At 35.1% G+C, this 26326-nt stretch overlaps 1 protein-coding gene across 5 annotated transcripts in view; it reads left to right on the plus strand.

Annotated features, from left to right (window-relative positions):
* NEGR1 (neuronal growth regulator 1) overlaps positions 1–26326 on the plus strand; it is an 841086-nt gene that overhangs the window by 550809 nt on the left and 263951 nt on the right. For all 5 annotated transcript variants that reach the window (XM_049618497.1, XM_049618499.1, XM_049618494.1 and 2 more), the window contains exon 4: positions 13286–13417. In XM_049618497.1, coding sequence (XP_049474454.1) covers positions 13286–13417 — 132 coding nt within the window. The remainder of the gene's footprint in view (positions 1–13285; positions 13418–26326) is intronic.

Below are 26326 nucleotides of genomic sequence, written 5' to 3' on the forward strand. Positions count from 1 at the left end.
AGCAGGAACTTTAGGCATGAGGAAAACCAGCAGTGGATATGTTTGATAATTGGCAAAGCTTTTGGTGCCCATTATAGCATTTCACCATGTATATGCATGGCTCATTTATACACTTCTCTCTGATTTAGCTGTGTAGACACAGGCATTTATGGCTTTAGAGGAGTTTTATTTTCCTCCTATTGCATAGAGGTAGCACCGATAGAGTCAATAGATTGTGTCACTTATACTGAGCCAATATATTCTGATCACCAACCAATATATTTCTCCATATATTGTCACAATATTATACAATAGAAACACTTGCTTTATTTGTTAAAAAAAAAAAAAAAACATTTAATTGCTACTGGAGATCTATCATCTTTGCATTCATTTTTTATTCAATTTACTTGCCAGTTTCTTCTTATTTTCTCTTATAGTCATAGAGTAATATCTAAAAATCAAAAGGAGAATGATTGTATCCCATCATGTACCTTTATCACAATGACCTTTTCAGCTTAGCTTTCTTCTTCTTAGTGAACAGGTACTACATGAGGTATAGTCATCATGTTGAGCACATGCTCCCTTAGGGTTCATGATATTATATTTTGTATCACTAGAAATTTTTGAATCCTAAGTACTATAAAGTTTTTGCCTTTCTCGCTTTGGTCTTGACATTTCAAAATTAGCAGGGTCTACTTAGTCTTCCCAGATGTTGGAAAGATATGGGAATGCAATGTTGATAGAAGGTTTCTCCAACACTAGTAGCCTGAAGTCTTCAGAAGATGATGGTAGCAATTGCTTTGCTTCTATTTTTTGATATTAATTCCAGATCCACCAAGAAGAGGGCAGAAGGCATTGGGGTGGGGGGAAGAGGCAATGATGGTCAAACTCCGGAAAAGCCAGGTAATTCATTACTTTGTATATTCATTCTTGCTTCGTCCTATCATTCTTTCATCCAATTACCTCTCATTCTTTAACTTAAGAAATGTAATGAACATTTATATGTATTAATAAGCCAGAACTTTTGAATTCCTTAATTTTCTAAGTTCATGGCTATAGGGAGAGTAGGGAGTTAAGAATAAAACCTCTCATTAAGCCTTATGTGTCATCATGTTGGTTCATTTCAAGAAAGTCTGGCCCAAATGATACTTTTGCAGAAAGCAAAGGTGTAATGTGTTTGGGGCAAAACTATGAAGGATTTTAGAACTCTTTCCCCAGACGGTGGCACAATTTTATTATCTCAAACTCTTTTCTAAAGTACCTTGTAACACAAATTCTTACTTTATCCCTTTTCCCAGCACCAATCTCAAATATGAGGTAAGAAGTATTTTTTTGCTCGTAACAGAAAATCTTACGGATTTTTTTTTTTTCCTGAAGTCCTGTAAGAGAGATCAAGGGATTGGTACAAATAGGCCTACTCTTAAGCATACAGACAGAGATACCTAGTTTACTGGGAAGAGAATGGAGTATAAGAATAGACAGAGAGAAGCATATAAAGGGGACAAAAAAGAAATAATGAAAGGATTACTGCTTTGATTTTTTTTTCACATGCCACAACTGTTTTTTTCCTTTGTTTTTTTTTTTTTTACAAAAATAATAGAATGTATTTTTTTTTTTTTTTTAGTGACAGGTCTTATATATAGCCTGTGATACCTTATGTGCTGTATAAATAACAAGAATGAACATTTAGAATTTATAAAAGTTGGAATGAAAAGTCAATCAATAATAAGAGGCCATATGTCAATTTCAAGCATTTTAAATATAGTTAGTGTCCCTGAACAGACAAGATCTGCCGTTTCTGTCTTCATATACCATCTGTACTAGATTGTTAGGGCTACCATAATGCAGTACCTCAGACTATATGGTGCAAGCAACAGAAATATATATTCTCACAGGTCTAGAGGCTCACAGTCCCCAGTCAAGGTGCTGACAGGTGGTTCCTTCCAAAGGTTCTGAGGCTTCGAAGAAGGGTCTGTTCCCAGCCTCTCTCCTTGGCTGGTAGATGGCCATCTTCTCGTGGGTGGCTTCACAGCATCTTCCCTCTGTGCATGCCTATATCCAAATTTCTTCATTTTATAAAATACCAGTCATATTGGATTAAGCCCCCCCCCCCCCACTTTAACTTACTTTCTGCTTTAACGACCCTATCTGCAAAGGCGATCACATCCTGAAGCACTGCAGAACATATGTGTGACTCTTTGGGGTTACACAATTCAGCCCATAGTATTCAACAATGTTAGTCAAAAGACATTTATTGAAGATTTTTTTTTTTTCTGGAACAAAGTACTATTTGATATGAAGTGCAGCTTTAAAAAGTAGTAGTAGATGGGGCGCCTGGGTGGCGCAGTCGGTTAAGCGTCCGACTTCAGCCAGGTCACGATCTCGCGGTCCGTGAGTTCAAGCCCCGCGTCAGGCTCTGGGCTGATGGCTCAGAGCCTGGAGCCTGTTTCCGATTCTGTGTCTCCCTCTCTCTCTGCCCCTCCCCCGTTCATGCTCTGTCTCTCTCTGTCCCAAAAATAAATAAAAAATGTTGAAAAAAAAAAATTAAAAAAAAAAAGTAGTAGTAGATTAAATCTTTGTCCTTGATGAAAATATTAAAATGTATATTTTTAAGTTTTATATGTATATTAAATATATGAGTGATGATGTATTTTAAAATATAATAGAGTGATGGCACATAATTAGGATTAGCTCTACAGATCTACATAGGCACTGGGCTGTTTCAGATGACAAAACAGTGTCCATAACTGGAATTGACTCAATAAGAGTAATACTAGGAACAAAACAATTCTTATTTTGCACGATGCAAAACTAAGGAACAAATATGTTGAAGGACATATACAGCCATACAGTGAGTTATAGGCACAGTGGAAGCGTAAGCAGTATTTCCTGATACCCAGTTGAATCTTCTGTAACTGCAGCTATTGTCACTTGGAGAAGACAGTTTTATTAGACTATAGCATATGTTGACGAGTTCATTCAGGTAAGTTACAATACTTTCAAATGGAACATAATAGAGGTTTCACATGGTGTAGGCCAGTAACATATGGCTCCGTTCATAGAGACGTAAATAATACATAGCAAGTAATGGATTCAAGCTGGTCAGAACAGAGCCTAGCTACAAACAACCTGTAAACAACAACAGCCGGTTCCTTTTGCAAGCACTCCCTTTTTGTCACTACCCCTCTGGAAGAAAGTATGTGTGTTAAGGGTGGGGCTGGAAAGGAGATAGAAGGGTAATTCTTCCCCAGGATAATGTAAATTTTGTTATCTCACTTCCCCACCCCCCCCACCCCATTTAAATGCAGAAATGAAAAACAATGACTAAACTTGCCATTGCAGATTGAATCACTATTTTCCAGGGAAAATGCATCTCAAACTGCCAAATATAGAGAGGCCAGAAAAATAGTCACCTAATCCAAATGGTGTGATGGCAGTTAGAAAGCCTTTGTTAGTGCTCTGCTGAATGAATAAGATCCCTTCCTGATAGGGATAGGCATATGAGTTGTTTCTTTTACTTTAAACTATTGAAGTGCATTTCAGGCTCTGTAGGGTTTGGCTTAACAAAATCAAGTTATGTTACGAGATTTGACAACATAATTTTTACTTCTTCAATACAAACACTATAGGCATTGAACAATACATCGTATTTTCAGTTTTATTTTCATTAATTTTATCAATAAAAATGTTCATTTTAATTTTATTAGGATTTTGCGCAGGGCTTTATACATATTTTTGCATTCAGTGCTCATAATAGTGTTATGAAGCTGATATTGTTTTCTTTGTTCATATGACAGAACTGACCCCGAGAAAGGTTAAAAATGTTGACCCAGATCACACTAAACCTAGTGCATTTACTACTCCAAAGCCCACATTCTTAATTACTTCCCTCTCTATTATTGTCATAAAATATCTTTTTTTTTCTTCTTTTTTTATAAGACCATCCATATGAACACATTTTGCAATAGGTATGGCTATATGTCTACTCCCTCAAAATGCAAAATGACTTTGAGAAGCGTCACCATGATTAGTCACTTAAGTGCTCTTTGATGATCTCTAAGTGGTGTTCAAATTATTATAGCCTTCCTATTAGACACCATGCTTCTTTGTTTTCTGAATGCTGGGCAAACATTTCTGCTTGTACACAAAGTAAGATATGGTAATATCCCATAGGAAATCATCTAATCTATTTGATTTTAACACAGTTCTGTTCCATTATATGTAATATAGCTATTTTCCAAATAGCTTTGGATATCCCGATCTGCCTACATATTATGTAATGATCCTCAAAACACCATTAGGCATAGAGACATCAAAAGTATATTTTCCTTTATCTTGGCTTGAAATTTCCTAGCTTCCTTGAAAAAAAGAGAAACAGTTTATAAGATCATGGATCATAATATCAAAGCAAATTAGGATGTCAGAAGCAGAGCCTTTCCTGGTACTAAGAGGCACAAAGACTTTCTCTCATGGGTACTCAGAAAGTCAATACATTGATTATAGCAGCAGGGCCTCGGTAACTTTTCTGATAAAAATGTAATAGGAAGTTTCTTATGGCCTTTCCTATAATGTCCGTCAATGAGGACGGGTGCAGTAACACCAAAGCGAGTTCTTGTAAAGGAAATTCAGTAGGAACCAAAATAAAGTAGTGAGAGTGTACAGTTTTTTTAACATACCAACTAACTCTGAAAAGAAAATTTTTAAACAGCTAAAGAAATGAATGGATTTCCTTCAGGTAATCTTTTATGAATACTATTTCTGTATGTGAACTTGTAATAATAATTAAACACCAAAGAAGTCAAAGTTCTATTCTCTGGCCAGACCTTAGAGTAGAGAGTATATTATTCACAGAAAGCCCTAGGTCACAAAGCTAATATAATAAGATGCTAAAATGGAACCTTCAGCTGAAATCCTAAGGCAACAGATAGCAAAATGAGGTGTAATTCACATCACCTCTATGGAACTTCTAAAATGTGATTAACCAAGAACCAAATTAGAATATTCGTAGAACTCTCTCCTTCTCTGAAGGACTGAAAGGACTGGAAAAGAGGGATTTTGATGTGAGTTCCTAAGAGAGAGCTGTGCTATATGCTCTACCAGCTCACAAATATTTGGGATTGCACATCTTTTTTAATTGGACCATTTTAGTGGATGTGTAGTAGAATATCAATATGCTTTTGTCTTTAAACTTACATAAAATAATCACTTCTTGCAGTACAAAAACTATGGGTTTTGACAAATGCATCTTCATATATCCATACCCACAGTCAAGATACAGAGCAGTTTCATGACTAAGAAATTCCAAACTCCTGTAGTCAACCACCCTCCCCTCTCCGAACCCTGGCAAAAACTGATCTGTCCTTTGCCTTTACAGCTTTGTTGTTTCTAGAATGTCTTATACATGAAACCATACATGTAACCATTAGACCCTAGTGTCTTTCATTTAGTAAAATATGTTTGAGATCCATCCGTGTTATGTATATATGAATAATTTGATTGGCAAATGGTATTGCACTATATGGATGTTCCCCAGTTTGTTTACTCATTCACTGGTTAAAGTGACTTTTGGGTTGTTTTCACTTTTTAGTAATTGTTGGTAAAACTAATATAAACATTTGTATGCAAGTTTTTGTGTAAACATAAGTTTGCATTTTTCTAGGATTGAGATTGCTAAGTAACGTAGTAAAATGCATGTTTAATTTTATGCAAAATTGGTAAACTGTTTTCCAAAAGGACTATATTATTTTACAATCCCACCAGCAATATAGGAGAGCTCCAGGTACTCTGCTTCCTGTCAGCACTAATCAGCGTTTGTTTGTTTGAAGCCATTCTAATACATATATAGCAAAATGTCATTTTGATTTTTTTCCTAACATTCTTTTTTTTAAATTTCTTAAATGTTTATTTGTTTTTGAGAGAGAGAGAGAAACAGTGTTTGAGCGGGGGAGGGGCAGAGAGAGAGGGAGACACAGAATCTGAAGCAGGCTCTAGGCTCTGAGCTATCAGCACAGAGCCCAACAGGTGGGCTTGAACTCACAGACCCTGAGATCATGTCCTGAGCTGAAGTCTGAGGCTTAACAGACTGAGACACCCAGGCGCTCCGCTTTTCCTAACATTCTTAATGACTAATAATGTTCATTATCTTTTGACATACCTATTTACTATCTAAGTATTTTTATTCAATAATGTATCTGTTTAAAATTTTTGTCCATTTCTTTATTAGATTGTATGTTGTTACTGAGTTTGGAGAGTCCCTGTATATTTTGGATACAAGTTCTCTAATATGTAATTTACAATGTTTTCACCCATTAAGTGGGTTTCAATTTATTAATGGTGTTTTTTGCACAGCAAACATTGTTTACTTTTGATGAAATTCAGTTTATCAACACCTTCTTATATGGCTTGTGCTATTGGTATCATATCTAAGTACGCTTAGCCCAAGATTCTCTCCTTTGTTTTTTTCTAGAATATTTATAGTTTTGTGATTCACATTTAGGGCAATGGTGATTGTTGAGTTACTTTCTCTATAAAGACGTGAGATATGGATCAGAGTGGACAATCTTGCCTTGCCTCTCATTTTGGATGGGAAACTATTTACCCTTATATCATAAAATATGAGGTCAGACATAGGGTTTTCACAGAAGTTTTTGTTAGGTTGAGAAAGTATCATTCAATTCTCAGTTTCCAGAAACTTTTTATTTCATAAATGAATACTGATTTTTTCAATGATTTATCTGCATCTAGAGATACTCATATTTTTGTTGTTGTTCTTAATAGGGTGAATTACATTGTTTAATTTTTTTCAGTTGTACAACCAGCCTTTCAATCCTGGGATGAACCATATTTGGTTGTGATGTTTTATCATTTTTTAAATATTACTGGATTTGTTTACTCAATATTTGATAAAGTATGTTTGTGTCTATGCTTATGAGGGTTTTTTTTTCTTTCTTTTGACATCTTTAGTTTAGATATTAAGGGTAATGCTAGCCTCATAAAATGAGTTGGGAGATTTCCTCCTCCTCCATTTCAGAAAGAATTTGTATATATGGTATTAATTCTTTCTTAAAATTTTTTTAATGTTTATTTATTTATTTTGAGCGAGACAGAGACAGTGCAAGTGGGGAGGGGGAGTGGGGGAAGAGAGAAAGAGAGAGAGAGAGAGAGAGAGAGAGAATCCGAAGAAGGCTCCATGCTCAGCAGGGAGCCCCATGCAGGGCTCCATGTCAAAACTTTGAGATCATGACCTGAGCCAAAATCAACAGTTCCAATGTTCAACTGACTGAACCACCAGGTGCCCCTCTTTCTTACAGTCTTAATAAACATGACCCTTTAGTTTTCTTTGTTGGTAATTTTATAATTTACAAATTCAATTTCTTATTATTGGATATATATTGAATATTCAGATTTTCTATTTCTTCTAAATCAGTTTCAATTTTTGTGCCTTTCAAGGAATTTGCCCATTTAATTGAAATTGTTGAGTTAAATGGTAGGTAGTTTTTTTTCTTAATATTTGCTTAGTGGCCATTCAGTCGTTCTTATAACCATAGCAATGTTCTCTTTTTCATCGCTGAAACTGGAAATTTGTGTTGTCTTTCTTTTTATTCTTTATCAGTCTAAGTTTCATACATTTCAATGAATTTTTTTGAAAGAATAGCTTTTGGTTTCATTAATTCTATTAATTGTCCATTTTTAATTTAACTGATTTTCACTCTTTATTATTCCCACGACTTCCAAAATCTCCAGTTATTTTTTTCAAATGTTTTGAGATTTCTCCCGATGCATGTACCGCCTAGTCTGAAGTAAAGACAAGGAAGCACATGTTGATTTCTCTAGTGTTTTGTTGTGGTTGTTGTTGTTGTTGTTGTTGTTGTGTTGTGTTGTGTTTTTTTGTCCCTATATGTTACATCTCTTCAGAACTCTTTACCACTAGATCTAGCCCCTGTGGTCTACTGGAACTTCAGTCTTTCTTCACTCAACTCAATATTACTAGGCTCTGGTTTTCAAAAAGTTCTCTTAAGTCTAGGGTCTGAAAATTGCCTATGTATACAAGTTATGGAGATCAATTTGGGGCTCACCTTATTTGCTTCCGGGATCAGTCTTGTGCCGCCTATTGTCTAATGTCTGAAAAGAGATGTTTTATGTATTTTACCCATTTCTCTAGTGGTTTATGGCAAGAAGGTAGGTCTGATTTTTGTTCCTAAATGTACGTGGAAGCAGAATTCCAGAGTTATTTTTAATATAATACTTTAAAATATTCAAATTTGTGGGACACCTGGGTGGCTCAGTCAGTTGAGTGTCCGACTTCGGCTCAGGTTATGATCTCACAGTTCGTGGGTTCTAGCCCCGCATCAGGCTCTGTGCTGACTGCTTGCTCAGAGCCTGGAGCCTGCTTCAGATTCTGTGTCTCCTTCTCTCTCTGCCCCTCCCCCACTCATGCTTTGTCTCACTCTGTTTCTCAAAAATAAGTAAATGTAAAAAAATATTAAAATATTCAAATTTGTTACATTTTTACCTGTAGCACTACAATTATTTTCACCTGACCAAATTTTTCCAATTTTTTCTTGAAGCTTTAACAGCACAATTATAACAGCATAGCATCTACATTTACTTCAAATATATTTACTATTATTACTTTACTGAAATTGCCTGCTTATACTTTTGTTTCCATAATAAATGATAAGCTCTTTGAAATGGAAACAGTTTTGTCCACTGGTCAGTGATCTTGGCACAAATAATGCCATTTGAATGGAAGGAGAGAAGCCAGGCAGGAAGGAATGAAACTATTGTGAGCTGACTTAAGAACTTTCCTTTAGTACTGTCTGGTACTAAATATGCATAAATATGCAACAAAACAAATCAAAACGCTGAGTTTTTATTCACTGGGGTTTTGTTTGCTTCTGAAACCTCTGTTGCAGTCATTTCAGTAGGCAGCTTCTATAATTTATCTGCCCATACACCCTCCTCTCATTGCTTCTTCAAACCCCACTACTTTTGTGCTCTAACAACACCCCTGAATCACATTCCCTGTTAGATTTGCAGTACATTCTCCTGAAAATCATTTGATTCCAAAGGAATGTCTTAATTAAGTTTATTTTTCTGAACTTAACTCATATTTTTCAGAGGTAGTAATGAGCTCAGCAACTTTATCAATTTGACCATACATTTTCTTTTCCCACTATCTTTGGAAATTATAGGCAAATCACAATTTGTATGTGCAAAATAATTGCAGAGTCTAATGAAGAAGTGTGGTAGGTGGAATAAAGGCCCCCAGAGATGTCCATGTCCCAATCCCTGGAACCCGTGACTACATTACCGTACATAGTAAAGAGACTTTGCAGATGTGACTGAAGTTAAGAACTAGAGATGAGAAGATTATCTTGGATTGGGCAGATGGACTCAGTTTAATCACATGAGTCCTTAAAACTAGAAGAGGAAGGCAGAAGAGCTGTTCAGAGAGATGCAACTGGAGAAGAAGCAGTGGGCATTCAAAATGGAAGAAGACTTGACCCACCATATGCTGGCTTGGAAGGAGCTATGAGCCAAGGAATGAGGGACCCTCTTGAAGCTAGGAATAGCCCTCCACCAAGGAAATGAGAATCTCAGTACCATGAGCAAGAAACTTAATTCTCCCAACAACCTGAATGAGCAAACGAGCCTCCAGAAAGGGATCCTGCACTGCTGACACTTTGATTTTAGTCCAAGGAGACCCTATTTGAGTTTTATATTGTTGCTATAACAAATCACTACAAAATTAGTTTAAAACACTTCTCTTTTATACCTTTATGGTTCAGAAATCTGGATCTCACTGGATTAAAAGCAAAGTATTGATGAGATGTGTTCTTTTTTTTTTAAGCTCTAGAGAATCAATTTTTTGCTATCAGCTGAGAGCCATTTCCAGTTTCCAGAGAACAGAGTTTTCCTTTGCTCATGTTCCACTTTCTCCGTCTTCAAAGTCAGCACTAGTGTCCTCTCATGTCACATCTCACTGACCCACCCTTCCACCTGCTACACTTAAAGACTCATGTGGTTAGACTTAGCCATCCACTATAGTCTCTTTATCTCAAGGTACTTAACACATTTTCAAAGTCCCTTTTTGCATGAAACCTAGTAGAGTCACAGACCCAAATGCTGAGGACATGAATGTTTTTGGAAGATCCTTTATTCCAATTACTATAGACCTGTGCCGGACTTCTACTCTACAGAAAATAATAAACTCATATGGTTTTAAACAAGTAAATTTGTGGTCTTTTGTTATGGCAGCTACGGAAAAGTAATACAAGGAAAACTAATAATTCAAAAATTAAATTAGCATCCAGATAGTGCTTTATAGTTCTAAGAGGAAGGACAACACACATATGCCCTAATTTAGTTCTTACACTAAGCATTTTAATTATTACCATTTACAAATGAAAAAATTAATGCAGCATTTCAGTGGGATACAGATCAGGCACGTAGGTTTTGGAATTCTGAATTTCATATCTGTCACTAGGTCCATTAACAAGATATTAACGTCTTTAACCATATAGAGTTTTATTCCATATAACAGAATCTACCTGAAGCACGTATCTAAGGTTAACTGAGGAATTCATAATGAAAAGCATTTATCATGGTACTGTACACATAATAAAGAATCAATAACAGGTAAATATTATTATTTTTATTTCCGGATATCATGGTTAATAATTATTGGAGTAAGAAAATTAATCTGCTGGAGAAGGTAGAGAAAATGAAATGTTATATTTTATGGACTTTCTATCATGTTATCTTTCATTAATGATATAGTCAACAAATGTCACAAAGCCCATATTAAACATGGAATAAGATGTAGCCTTTTATATCACAGAACTTATAGTATAACAAAAAGAGAATTAATTTAAGAGTTCCTAATAAGTAAACAATAGCAAGCATGTATTTGCCACATAACATTAGTGCAGGATTTTTTGTTTTATTTTTGAAAGTATGTAACATGGAACTATTAGATTGAGTAGTGACTAAATCAGGACAGGTTTCTATGAGGAAATATTGCTTATTCAGAGATCTGAAAGATGAGAAGTTATCAGGGTGAATTGGAAGGTAAAGTGTCCTGGCAGCAGAAAGATGAGATGTCTAAGGAGACAGCAGGCTAGAAGGACCTATCCCAGCCTGTGATCCCTATCAGAAATTCAAAGTTGAAAGCTATCTTTCAATGATGTTTTCAGACCACTGACTATAGATATATATCCCAGGGATGAACATTCAATAGATGTGAAATAGGAATATTCATGTAACACTTTAATATTGAAAATAAGTTAGACCCTTTTAAATTTGTTTTTAAAAAGTTTCACAATTTTTTTTTACCTTTTTATAAATGATTGTCTTCATTTTTTACTGGCCAACTAAGTTATTTAATTATGGTATAATATATCAATTTTACCCATACTTTAATTTTCATTTAATATCCCTTACTTATAATGCAAGTTATACTTTAAAAATTCTTGAATGGGGGGCGCCTGGGTGGCTCAGTCGGTTAAGTGTCTGACTTCAGCTCAGGTCATGATCTTGCAGTTCGTGAGTTCAGGCCCCGCGTCAGGCTCTGTGCTGACAGCTCAGAGCCTGGAGCCTGCTTCCGATTCTGTGTCTCCCTCTCTCTCTCCCCTCCCCCACTCACACTCTGTCTCCCTCCATCTCCCTCTCTCTCTCTCAAAAATAAAGATTAAAAAAGCTTTAAAAAAAAGAAAAAAATTCTTGAATGTGAATAAGGATTTTGTCCTCCCTATGTTTCAATAGTTTTTATAGACACATTTAAACCTAGATTATCTTCATTGTAAGGGTGAAAATAAGATAAAAAGGAAGGAATAGAAAATATTATATTAGTGGATGGAGTCATACAAGGGCATTAGGTTGAGCTAAAAAATACTTATAAAATCAGATTTTAAGAATATGGATTCGAAGACACATGCTGCTTTTGTAAACTCACCTCGGCATACCTGAAATAGCATATCAGCCAACTATCATCTTAGAAGTATAACTCTTTCCTGTGTACAACTTAGGGTCAGCCAGATAAATGGAGAAATTACTTAATCATATGTATTCTAAACACTACAGGTTTCAATTAACCAAGTCATATTTACCTGATGGCAAGCAGATTAGTGACTAATATAGGCCCAGAGAAGGAAGCCCACAGGAAAAACATTTTTGTTAATTGATAAAGATTTTTGATTTGGAGCACCATACCTAAGTTTCATAATACTTTATTCCTATAAAACTGAATCTTCTTACTAGTTTTCTAACTTCTACAGCTTTATAGTAGTTTTGGCAAGAGAGTAAGGTGGAAACAAAAATAAGGTTGACTTTTCAAAACAGACCATTTAATGGGATTTTCCAATTCTCTTTGGTATGCAGTGAAATGTGATTTTTCAAGACCTGTGTAAGGAGGGAGAAGAGACCCCCCTCTGGAAATTCACAGAGGCCCATTCTTCCCCTGCGTATCTCTGATAATCAGGATCCTTCCTGCCTGAAGAGTCTCTGCTTTCAAACAAATACAAATTCTATTATTTCAAAAAAAGAGTATTTTTTTTTCAAATTTCATTCATTTGCATATTTATCTGTGATTATGTCTTTATATTTTTACTCTAGTGCTATTTTTAGTCAAATAAGTATGTTTTTCCTAGAATATTAAAAAATAAAGCTAATTTAGTTTTTATAACTACCTAACCCTTAGTTTGAGAATCATATCTTGTTTCTGAGGTTTATCATATCAGTTATATATAGCATATGCAGTGTGCCTCTCGTAAAAAAATAGTAATTTTGGGAAACTGAAATGTGGCAATGGTTTAAGGTATTTCTATACTCTTATCAAGCCATCTGGCTTGAAACCTTGGGAATGAGTATGAAATTTCCCCAAAAGAAAAGCAACATTTAGTTAGGTTAAGTGTCAAGATGCTAGCTTACACTGTATAAAAGTCAATATGTACCAAGCCATATTAGTGAATTTCATCTACACTGCTAGAAGGTTGTTGAACTCAATTACAGAAATGTGCAGAGCTCTATTTGATGTGTGACGAGGTTAGGAGACCACAATCAATTAAAAAGAACACATGTATATCCTGTTCTGGGGAAACAGTTGTTATAGTATCCCTTGTTCAGTTTCTGCTTTTTTCTCTGACGTTTCCTCTGAACATAGGAGAACAAAGGGTTTAATAATTCCCCAGTTTCACTTGGGATTGTTTTGTCAGCAGTATCTAATAGGAAGACATGAGATTGTTATTTTATTTGAATGAAGCCTCAGGCGGCTATAATTAAACATGCTGTACTTTTTTTCTTGTAGCAAAACCATTTGAAAATGGACAATATTTGGACATTTATGGAATTACAAGGGACCAGGCTGGAGAATACGAATGCAGTGCGGAAAATGATGTGTCATTCCCAGACGTGAAAAAAGTAAAAGTTGTCGTAAACTGTAAGTCCTGTCATCTTTTATCAGCATAACTTTCAAGAAAAGATAAACATCTGAAATACACTGTCTGAAATTTATGTTGCTGTTTTTTTAAGAGGTGCTGTTATTGATAAAGACCACCTATTGACAGTGAAACTGTGGACATGTTAGAAGATTGACCAAATTGTTTTATGTAACATTAGTTGTCCCAAATAATCCCACGATAATTCAGTTTGATGTACAGATGGAAACATTTCCAATATCATGGTAGTCTCTGGCATTGTAAAGTATGGTACCTTTATATCTAGAGTACTGTAGACACATGGCATTTTCTTCTTTCTCGTGAGCTTCACCTGGGTGTATTCTGGTTAAATTGAAGCAAGAAACTCCCAATCAAACCCAATGGAAATTAAGTATGTTGGTCTGTACTCAAAGAGAAGAGCTAGTGCTTTGATACTTCGATTACTTGGGTCATTTAATTCTATTTCGTTTGAAAAATATTGAGAAAATGAATAAAGAATGTTCCCGAGTGTATCATTAGTAGGAAGTTAGGATATTAAGAAATACCTGCAGAACTACCAATGCCATGGTACACCCTCTCTAAATGCATCTCAAACAATGATTAAGATATTTTTCACTAATATCCTATTTTATATCTTATGATCTCAATAGTAATAACTGAAATAGGCTGTACGTTTCTAAAATACCCCCTTAGTCCTTCAAAAATTTTTACATTATTTAAATTACTCAAATAAAATACTTTTGGCATAATAGTATTTACCAAAGGTATTGATAAGTTACAGCTTCCTTTTTTTTTTTTTTTTATTCTATGTATACACTCTTCTGGATATAGCCATTGCTAATAATGTATACCTCATTAAAAGAAGGAATCATTCCAAATATAATCTAAAACACTTTAAGCAGGTTTTTTTTCATATTAATGTGAATCTTTCAATTTCATGAGCCAAAAAATAACTATCAAAACACACCTGGCAATTGAGTGTCTGCCAGGGCAAATCACTGCCATCAACTAACATTTGTCACTGACTAATCTATATATTTGGGGTTGAACTATCTCTTTGAGACTGAGAAAATAGGCGTAATACCAGATCAAGAGGCAGTGTCTGGGGCAGAGTTTCTCATAGAATGTTCTGTAGACAAACTTTAGCAGATTCACCAAAAAACTCACTGAAAATGAAAAATTTGGGGGCCCCACTCAACTCAACTGAATCAAAATCTGTGGGGTACATGACTTGGAAATCTACATTTAGTAAATTTCTACATGTAGAGCTACTGCTCATTCCTCTGGAACTCTCTGAAGGAAGAAATAATGATTATTTTATCACTAACTGTATTTATCTGAACGGGCACCCCACCCAGTAATGCAGCTCCACAGCCCCCAGACATAATTGGTCTCTACAGTGATGTCTCAAATTGGAGTAGAATTGAAAACCCAGCTGTCGTATGGGTTCTCATGGGCCCATAGTCCATGTATAACCTACACTTTCCTTTGTATTCGTACTTTCTCTTTCATCCTTTTTGTCCCTCTGCCTTTAATTTATTCTCACTTATCATTAAATCAGATCTTCTTTTTTCCTGGAGAAGTGGGAACCTTAGACAGAAAGGTCAACTAAGGCGGCAGAAATGTGGAGAGAAACTGAATTGAAAGAAAGATATACCAACCAAATGAGTCATCATCTAAGGGATCTGGGTGGAGAAGATCTTATAAAGCAGAAGGACAGAAACTGGGGAAACAAGATGTCAAGAACTGTGAAAAATCGGCCACAATTTCACGGACGCTGGCAGAAAACAAAGGGCAGTTTATTACTCACAGTAATAACAGTAGCCAGAGTATTGTCATTTTTTGCATTAGTTCCCCATGCTCCAGTTACTACAGGGTGATATGATGACGGCCAGGTGACACGTACACACGCAGTGGGTTTATGTCATAGCTGAAGCTCCCTGAGCTTCAGTTTCCTGAGCTTAGGAAACTTGATTTTTTTATAATGGCAGCAAGCAAACCTCTGCCCTTTGCTGCAGAGGGAGAAATTATCTTTATTATCCTGGACTGTAAACAAACCTGCTGTTTGCTCCATAGGGAGAACTACTTCTGTCTTTCACGATTGTTCACTGTACAAGCATTCTTGAAAAGATACTCAAGAACAAAAGCATTCATTGTCTCTGCTTCCAAGATGTGCAGAAACACAAGTAACTTATGGAGAATTGTTTTTCAACACGGGACAGGAGCAAGAAAGTTTGAAGCAGAGGCTTAGAGATGTTCCATCAGCCAAAAAGGATGCTTCAGTAGGTTTGTGGGGTGCAGACACGGAAGAATAGACACGGAAGAATTTCTCCCTCTGCAGCAAAGGGCAGAAGTTTGCTTGCTGCCGTTATAATAGGTAGGGAAGAAGACTTTGTTAATCACCGTTAATTTAATTTTAGAAGGAGAACAGGAAGGAAAAGAAGAAAGTAGGAAAAAAAAAGTTAAGGAGGTGTTTTTTAAGTTATAACTACAGACTATCTTCTTAAAGAATTAATTTCAGTTAAAGTACGGTCATAAATGGAAATATTGGTGCCAACATAATATTAACATAGCTCATATCTTTTTTAAAAATGGACTCAAAAGACTTTTTAACGATTTTCAACAATCAGTTTTGTCTTCTGTTCCTTTCTAAATTATACCTTTGAGAGCTTACCTTTTCCTAAATGTGCTATGAAAAATTGTGTTTAATACTGATTGATCAATTCGATGTACATCTGTGGGACCAAGAGTTTATGTAAGAGATGAGTTGTGTTCAGAGTTCTGTTCAAGACCTAAGTTTTGCCTTACTTTGGAACAGTTATGTCACACATATACCAGCGATTTCTAAGTCGTATAGGTCTGTCAGGGCATACCCACATACGTTTCTGGTTATGAAGAGGTTTGGAAAGTGTTAATTTTGTGAATTTGTCCCTTTAAAAGTCAAAATTTGAGCACTATCTATGGATTTTACTGAGCTGATTTCCCAAAGGAAATTAGCCAAAGCCTACTGAATAAACTTTAGTTTGTCAAATCCCCAAATTGAGCACAGTGGTCTATGTTACCAGCACGAAACCGCACATCTCCTGAACCTGAGGATTCCCTGAAGATAGAATCGTGCCAGGTTGAAGGCAGCGCTTCTTTTCACTGTTATTAATCAATATGATGTGCATATAGAATTGCAGTAGCTTTGTGAGTTATAATTTGAAGAGAAACTTTGTCCCTTTTCCCAAATGGGGCTCAAGATGAAATGTAATAAATTTTCATAAGCTCTGGTAGATTCAGTTATGTGGTAAGTTAATTTGAGAAAGGGATTTAGGTTCTCTTCAAGTTAGAAACGTTTCATATTTTACTATTTATCTAAAATGTCTGCCACATTTACTATGTATATATTACTATATGTATATCACCATATATATCACACTATATGTATCACACACATACAATAAGTAACGTATTTGCCACACCTCACATACTTTGTACCTATAGCACTTTGATGCGGACTTCTGTTCAATTTGATTAAACAACAATTTAGTGAAATGATTAGCAAAATTAACTTACTTTATACATTGAATTAGTCAATTAATTGAATAAATCAGTAAATTTTGAATTACTTACAGAAAGTCTATAGATAGGAAGAAATTTTTAGGATATTAGGATTCTACCCAAAAGCTTGTTTCTGGGTAGGGAGATTTTGTGGGCGATTATTCTCCTTGTCTTTAACTGTATTTTCGTTTATTTTTTTTTTGTATTGACATATAAATTTATCTATATATAAATTTCCTTGTGTGTGTGTATATACATATATATGTATGTATACATATTTCTTGTCAAATTAAAAAAAACCTAAACTGATAAAAAGGAATTATGACCCTTATCATAACCAGACCTGGAGATATTAAAACACATACACACACAAAACAAGAAAAAATTTTAAACCGGTTGATTAGCTAAGCCAGAGGGAACTAGTGGATTAGAGTTGAACAGATTCTCTGTTTTAATTGCATCTTTATTCCATTCCTAGGAGCAGCCTAGAAGACTCTAGTCCCGTATTTTTTATTGTTAATTAAAAACTAGAAGAATGAATGAGTTCCAGAAAGCTCATAGATTCAACTTAATTGGGAAAAACAGAAACCTATGAAGATCTGGTTTGGAAAGGAGAGACTAGAGTGTAGAAAATCAGCAATGTTGACTCATTGCAAGCTAAATCTAGAAATCTGGAAAATTTAGAAAATATCATAGACTAATAAAGTAACGTAGATCTCTATGGAGAAGCAGAATCCCAGATATTAGAAATCAGGAAAGCCTGAAAGACCTAACCCTTCAAAATGAAAGCCATCCGTAAAAGGGGTAGGGTTCTCTGATCTTGTGACAGAAGCTGTTTGTTCTACAACCATTATTTATGTGTATTCTTTCAGTTAGTAGTAACTGTTTTGAAAATATAGGCCTTATACTCAGATATTTCTTATTTTAATGCCTGCTGTATAATTTACTGGGATTTCAGATCTTGAGAAACCAATTTACCTCTGAGTCTCAGTTTCCAATTCTGTAGTTTAGGGCAGTACTATATGATTATCAGGGTTTGGGTAAATATTAAATGAAGTGATATACATCTATGGTGTCTGGCTCACTGTAGGTAGTTGAAAAAATCTCTCTCTCTCTCTCTCTCTCTCTCTCTCTGTATGTACTTACTTTACAATGTAAAGGATTCTCCTTTCCTTTGTAAAATGATGGGTTTTTGTCACATACAGCAGCACCTGGTCCATAGGAGGGACTCCAAAAACTAGTAGTTGATTGAATGAATTTAAGTGATTAATGTTTTCCCAGTGAGTCATTCTACTAGACAAAAGAAGAAAATATTATATTTGTGGAACAATTATATTTTTTTTCTCCCAAGACAGTAAGTAAATAGTAAGTTGAGGAATTTACTTCCAATACCATTTTTTAAACAAAGTTTTCAGGTAGATTTAATACAGATAATCTGACATTTATATAGTACTTTCACCCAAAGAGGGGAAACACTAATTCCATTTGTTTTACAGATAAGAATATTGAGGTTTGAGGAGATTAAAATATTTAGTACCTTTGTTCATTTTCAAGAACAGAACAGACACGAACAAAAGGAGGTATTAATTAACCAGAAAAAAAAATATAGAGTTAACCAGATTTAGGTAAAAAGAAGCGTAGACATTATTTCAATTTTCACTCATGACAGTCATTTTATATTGATTATTTATCTGGTATCAGAAATTATTTTGCACACACAATTTATAGTAAAATAGAATTTAGTATTATTCCTATGGTCAAACATTAAAGATATTTTTGGGTGTACTGTGCACTAAGTTTTCATCCAATAAATCATAGGCACATATTTGTGCATTATTTTGCATCTTATACATATTCATTTATGCAAATGTGCACTTTATCTTCCAATATAACTAGCTCTAAACATGTGGGAAAGAATGTACCAATTAGTATAACTTAGTACAATTGTATCAAAGTTTGAAATGAGGGGGCCACTGGGGAGAGAGGGAGGAGGAGGAGGAGGCTTTCTAGGGAAATGGCCAGTTTTCTTGGTGTATTCATAAGTTTTCAACAAAACCTTGGAAATTAGGCAGACATCCTGGATGTAAGACTATAAAAAATTGCAGATGACAGACATGTAGATATTACCTCAAATAAAGAGGATATCCCAGCATTCAGAGTTGGAATGGATAAGGTACTATTGTGGGACCAGAAGAAAAATGAGTGTTATTTGAATTCATAATTATCACATTAGTTTTTATTTCTGTCTCCACTTTATGCCCTTACCTTTACTTTACATTTACCTCATCTTTCACATTTGTTTATGATTTAGGCTACTATCCTGTACTTTATGTTTTATTATAAGCTAATTAACATTTATCTGAAATAATTCAGAGTATAAAAAACAATTGTTGTCGTCTGTTAAATAAAGTACTAGTTTGTATGCCATTTCTAGAGTAACAATGAAGCACTTCAATAAATCTGCATTAATATATGTATTTATTTACCTATTTACTTATGGCTTACCATGACACCATCAAGGTTTTAAAGCCTGGGATACTGGTCTTCAAGGAAAGCAGAAAGACAAGAGAGACACATAGTTTGTAATAGTGTGGCAAGTGCTTTGATAAACCAATCATTGAGTACTACACGAGTTATCATAAAGTCACCAAATACAACCCTAGGGTATCATGGAAGGCTTCTAAGAGGACTTGACCCTGATGGAATCTGAGAATAAAATTGAATTTGACAGATTTTTTTAAAGAAAATCAAAGAAAGAGGAGTCTCACACAGAGTAGCCTCATTTGCTTAGCACCGTAGGATTCAGGGACAAGGTGCTTCTTGGTCTGTTGGCTGCAGTGAGCTGGAGACCATCAAAGAAAACATAAAGGAGGGTGGGTATCTAAGAAGGAAGAAGTCAAGGCCCCATTAGATAGGAGTTTATGAATTTTCATAGGTTGACATAGATCCAGCTTTACCATCAAAGAATAACTTCGAGATGATGGAACTATTAAGAGATACATATATGAATATTAAGATATTTATTTAAATATTTTTATTTCCTACATCTATGGAGTTTACTTGGATTATTTCTATTTTGTCATAGCAAGGGAAAAATAAAGGCTTAAAATGATAATAACTCCAGCTAAAAGAAATTTAAGAGGAGCTAAGATATTTGAAGGAAAAATCCTTCAAATCAAGTATCAAACATTAAATATTAGAAACCTATGGATAATCACCCAGAAAACATATTTTTATTTTATTCTTTTTAAAAAAACCATATTTTTAAATAAAACATTTCTCTTCAGTAGAATAACATAAAAGTATAAGAATTAAACCTGTTCTTTTCACCTAGGGACTTCCATGGCATAAAAAGTTCAGATTTAATTTTGTGGTTTATATAATTCCTCAGTTCAAGTAAAACTGTGTTATTAAACATGCACTTAAGGAATACATGATTTCTTCTATTGAAGGAGGCATAATTGGTCCTTTGTTTTAAATCTTAGACATACACTTCAATAAATGACTAGTGTGCCAAGGCTATTTTTACTTAATGAGGCTATTTTTACTTAGTAAGTGTGCTTCCCAATTTAACTTAAATGTATTCTCCCATACTTTTATCTTAGTATTGAAAGGAATTTTAGTGTTAAGGGTCTATGAATGATCTTTTACCCTTTTGTTCATGGAAAATAAAAATGCGTCTGCAGTAAGCAACTGTGCCTATTTTTATTATTCCTCTTTTTTTTTTGAAAGTGAAAGATGAAACAATTCCCTTGTTTTAATACATGAGCAAAAGTTTTTGCTAGATGGGAGTCTGTTTATTTTGTTTTGTTTACAGTTATTTCTAAGTTGGCATTTTATCACTTCAAAAAATATATTTCTATATACATAAAATAATAGGTACAGTTATTTCTAAGTTGGCATTTATCACTTCAAAAAATATATTTCTATATACATACAATAATAGGTATAATAGAGTTTGACTATCAGCCACCTGTAAGAAAGCAATTTCTAATAGGATGTAAATGCTCTAGGTTGAAAACGATCCATGGCAAACACCAGGAAAGAAACAAATCTGTAAGTCGCACACTTATGTGGGTATTTCTCCGACGTACTCGTCTAGATTCACGTTCTGGGAATACCCACCCCAAAAGCCAAACTCTGAAAACTACAGGGTGGCTTCTTCTGAATATATCCTTCAAGCTGATCTTGAAAGTTCAAACCTTGCACAAACCTACAGTTTATAGACCTGTATTTACCTGAAGTCCAACTTTATCAGCATGAGCTGATATGGATACTTCATGAGCAAATTCAAGCAAAATAATTTATGTAATTCAATTCTTTTTAACCAAACACTGAAAACCATCCATAGAATGGGAGCAACATTGTTAAGGTTCTTGGGTCTTTTCTATATCATTAAAATCCACTTTGCAGGAATTGTCAAATATTCTTAAGTCTGTCATTCGACATATTTGTATGTTTTGTGTATGTGTGTGTGTGTGTATGCGTGTGAAGGGAGTGATTGTGAGGAGTAATTAGGATGGCATAAATAGGATACATAAAGGCAGTATGTAGCAGAGTCATGGGAGATACATATGGAACATAGGGACCAAATTCCAGGGACACTTCCTTTGCCCATTGGAATGTGCTCTGCCTCCTGAACCCACTCGTTCTCGTCTTCTCTTTCGTGTTCATTCTCTCTCCCTTTCTCATCATCATTCACCCATTACTGCTCTTTCTCATTATCTTTGTTTTTACTTTTTCGTTTCCTCCCCTCTCTTTCCCCTTATTTCTACCCATACACATAATGCTAATAAACCAATTTTTGAAAGAACTTCTCATGTGTATGATGGGAATTATCAATGAATCATATTTCATCATCATTGAAACATTTTAAACATACAGATTCCTGAATAACACTCCCCATACTCAATTATTCAGTCTATATTTTATTACCTATACATGTATAATTTTTTTGAAAATTTACATATATGTTTGGAGATTACAGGGCAATGAGTATGAGACAGAAAGGCAGAAGACCTGAATTCTATTTTTAACTCAATTACTTAACTAATCGTACAACTTTGAACAAAGAATATAAACTTATAGCTGTTGATGCCCCTTTTTGTAAAATAAGGGAATTATCGCTATGACATCCCCTAATTCTTAGGTTCTGATGTATTTCTCTGATCCAAGTATCCAAATTTTGGGGACTGTATGGATTCAATTCCTGGCAGGCAAAAAGCAAAGGCTAAAGGCAACTGTTCGGCTTCAGGGTCAAATGATTCTAGATAATCTCATTATTTTACTTTGTGAATTCTTTGAGAAGTTATGAAGGATGATAATTTTGTTCTCTCTTACACTGTTGTCAAATTTGGGCAAGCTTTTTTTTTTTTTTTTTTTACTTTAAAATTTTAATTTTGTGGGAGCACCTGGGTGGCTCAGTTGGTTAACCATCCGACTTTGGCTCAGGTCATGATCTTGCAGTTTGTGAGTTCCAGCTCCGCGACAGGCTCTATGCTGACAGCTCAGAGCCTGGAGCCTGCTTCAGATTCTGCCTCCTGTCTCTCTGCCCCTCTCTCACTCGTGTTCTGTCTCTCAAAGATAAATAAAAACATTTAAAAAAAATAAAATTTTAATTTTGTGGAAAGAATAAGTATAACAATAGAGAAATGAACTTTAGAGAATTTTAAAGTAAGGATTCTGTTTATGCAATGGAGCGTGACAGAGGGTAACAAAAATAGGATTTAGAATTACACAAACATGATTTCTAATCCCAGCTCAGTCACTTTGGAGTGTTTGAAAAATTAGTTAACCTCCCTGGGGCAGTTTCCTTACATAAAAATACAAGATAATTATACCTGCCTTGAAGATTTGTTCTGAGGATTAAGTGTTACATGTAAAACAACAAAGTGGGTAGGTCAAGGCAAACAACTTTCGTATTGTAAGTATTGGTGTGTCGCATTTGTCACAGTACTATGTCTATGTATCTACCTTTCTCTGTGGCCTGTGAGCTCTTTGCGGAGGGAAACTCCTCTTACTCAACTTTGTGCTGCGGGTAGTGCAGCACAGTGGTTACAAGGATAATCTCTGGGACTGGTTACCCTTGATTTGAATCCTAGCTCTGCCACTTATTACTACTGTGTGAGCTTGGTCAAATTATTAAGTTTTGTGTATGTCAGTATCTCCAACTATTAAATGGGGAGTATTAGGATTAACCCAGTTAATACATGACAAGGCTTAATGTACATTATTATTACTCCTAACACCTAGCACAGTGCCTGATAATAAATGTCTGTTTGAATGAATGAATGAATAAGCTCACGGAATTCTGTAGCTGACAATAATTGAAAAATCTCCCTGATTCACCCATCTTATGGCTATGTGCTTTTGGATTCAGATAGCTTTGGAAATTAGATCATAGGATTTATAGAAGTACTCAGAATGGAATCCTGAAATCCTGATTCTAGGTCTGTGGTTATTTTATTATTTTATCCTGACTCCATGTAAATCAAAACAGAATTTAATTATTTTCAGTAAACTGTGTAAACTCCAGAGACTTTCAGGAAGATAGTCTAGTCTGAAGGGTAAGGAGACAGGATCGCTGTGTTTCATAAGGGAGAGACTTGAATAACCAGAATATGCACAGGTGCTAGCTGTCAGAATGGCTGACAGTGAAATACAGGGAAGAACCAAGAAAATTAGGATTCTCGGTGAATAGATAAAACAATCACAATAAATAATCCTGAAGAATGAGGCTGCACTCAAAGTGAGTTTGTTCATATATTGTCTGAAATAAGAGCTTTTGATTCATAGTGAATGTAATGAAGTCTCAGTGTTCATGCAGCCTGTCTGCTTACTGCTACACAGTACAGGTAACAGCCGTGCAAGAAAAACAAGCAAATAAAAACAAAACCAAAAAAAAAAAAAAAGAAAAGAAAAGAAAAGAAAAAGCCACCATAGTGCTGGGGACATAAGCAATTATGGGTTTTATAGATAAAATGAAAGAGGATAAAGGTTTATTTAGTATACTCTGTGTTTCATGTTTAAGATTCACTGCTCTGCTCTTACAGCCATGAGATCATTGTTCATTCAGTTTCTCAAACACTTAAAAGTGGTTCGGTGGCAATTAATATCTTATGCCCAGTTCCCACTTGTTTCAGAGTTAGAGTTAAGAATTTGGATAAATTGGGGGGCTCCTGGGTGGCTCAGTTGGTTAAGCGTCCACCTTTGGCTCAGGTCACGATTTCACGGCTGGTGAGTTCGAGCCCTGCGTCGGGCTCTGTGCTGATTGGAGATTATTGCTTCCAATTCTGTATGTCCCTCTCTCTCTGCTCCTCCTCTGCTTGCTCTCTCTCTCTCTCTCTCTCTCAAAAATAAATAAACATTAAAAAAATTAAAAATAAAAGAATTTGGATACATTTTTAAGTTTTTATACAACACAATGAAACATTAGCTTAAGGCATGTTCTTTTGTGCAATAAATGATACTTTCTTCCTGGTCTAAAGAAATCAACATTCTGTAGCCTAGAACAGATATTGAGACTATTTCCACATTTAGTGCAACCAGCTACTGTACATTTACATGGATGGGGGTGGGGTGTATCAGTAATTAGGTGAAGTTCACAAATGTTCCATCTGTTAATGCTGTTTCATATTTGTGAACATACTGGTTTTGCAAACTCTTCAACTGTTCTTTGTGGATGTCAAAAGGACTCTGAAGCTCAGGGCAAGTCACGTGCTGTGACCATAGACATACTCTGCACCTTGGCATCCAATTAGAAATGCATCCAATTAGAAATCAGGAAGACAACTAGTGAAGTATTTACAAACTATATATATGTGTGCTGGGTAGCATCACTTCAAATCAAATCAGAACTTCACACAGTTAAGAGATCAGCAGTTGGGGGTGGGGTGGGGAAGTTAAGCGAATACTCAAATATGCACTAGAACAAGAAGAAAAAAAGAGCACATTTAAAAATAAAACTTGAAGATGAATATATTATTTAAATGACTGGCTACAGCAAAAGGGAGAAAATGTTACAAAATGTTTTTAACATATTTAATATGAAACAAGAAGACATTTCCTCCACAAAAATGGTATTGCAAAATTATAAAGAAAGAAAAGGCTGAAATGAAGGGACAAGAGGGAAAAGAGTAAGATACATTTTCAAGATGACCGATTTTGATGCAAAGAAAGCTGGTGACATGTTATGCCCTACCTTCAACCGTGCCAGAGGTGTAGAAAAACCCCTCCTAGTATTAAACATTTAAAATTGCCAGAAGCTGGATAGAATGTGATCATATGTCATTTCCAGCATGGCAAAGCTTGTAGCAATATAAAAAACACAAATTGGAAGTCTGAAAGTAACAAAAACTGCTACTCTATGGGGCAGGGTGCCCTGACCTGCTACTCTCTGAAAGTATTGAATCTGATTTTACCTTATGTTGGATTTTACCAATCCTAGGAGTCTGGATACAAAGGCGAGGCCCCTATTTGGTATGGGAACTCACATTAGTGACACCCTCCTGTCATAAAAATATGGCAGTGAAAGGCTGACCCACTCAGGTGTAAAAGAGGACACAAATAAACAAAAAGCTGATCCTGCTATTCCAGTCCGATCTTGACGCAGGGTGATGGGGCAAGAAAGAACAGTTACAGGAAAGAAAATGATTTCTGAGAATTCCTATCACAAATTTCTCTCATGTAGATTTGGGGCTGGATTAGCACTCCCTGTAGAGTATAAGACATGTCAAGTCGAAAATTTAGTGTAAAGTACGTCTAGGGTGACTGGCTCCTTAAATGCCTAACAGAGGAAAAAGCAATATTCTCTGTAGAAAACAGTTTAAATACAGGCCTCAAAAATTTTCCATAAGTGGTGCTCAGGACACATGAATTCTCAACCCAAAATCCAGTGCACAAAAGAGAAAGCAAGCCACCAAGAGATAAATAACAAACTACTGTATAAGATAATACAAATATTGGAAATATCCCAAATAGAACAGTAACAATGTTAATATACTCAAACATATAAAACAGGAATTGAAGAATATGATCTTATCCATTTTTTTATGAAATATCTTATCAAACTGGAAATACATTTAGCTGACAAAGGGCACCTATAAAAAGCTACAGCAAGTATCATACACATGAATGAAATGTAAATACATGTCCTTTAAAATCAGCTAAGACAAGGATGGTCCCTTTCATTATTTTTCCTAGCCAGGCTAGGACAATAAGACCAGGAAAAAATTAGATGTAGAAGTATTTTATGAGAAAAATTTAAAATGGCATTATCCCAAGATAATGTCATCACCTATGTACCAAATTCAGAAGGATGTACAGATAAATTAATAGAATAAATAAGAGTTTATCATGATGGATAGATA

Source organism: Panthera uncia (genome assembly GCF_023721935.1).
Source record: "Panthera uncia isolate 11264 chromosome C1 unlocalized genomic scaffold, Puncia_PCG_1.0 HiC_scaffold_4, whole genome shotgun sequence".
Lineage (NCBI taxonomy): Eukaryota > Metazoa > Chordata > Mammalia > Carnivora > Felidae > Panthera > Panthera uncia.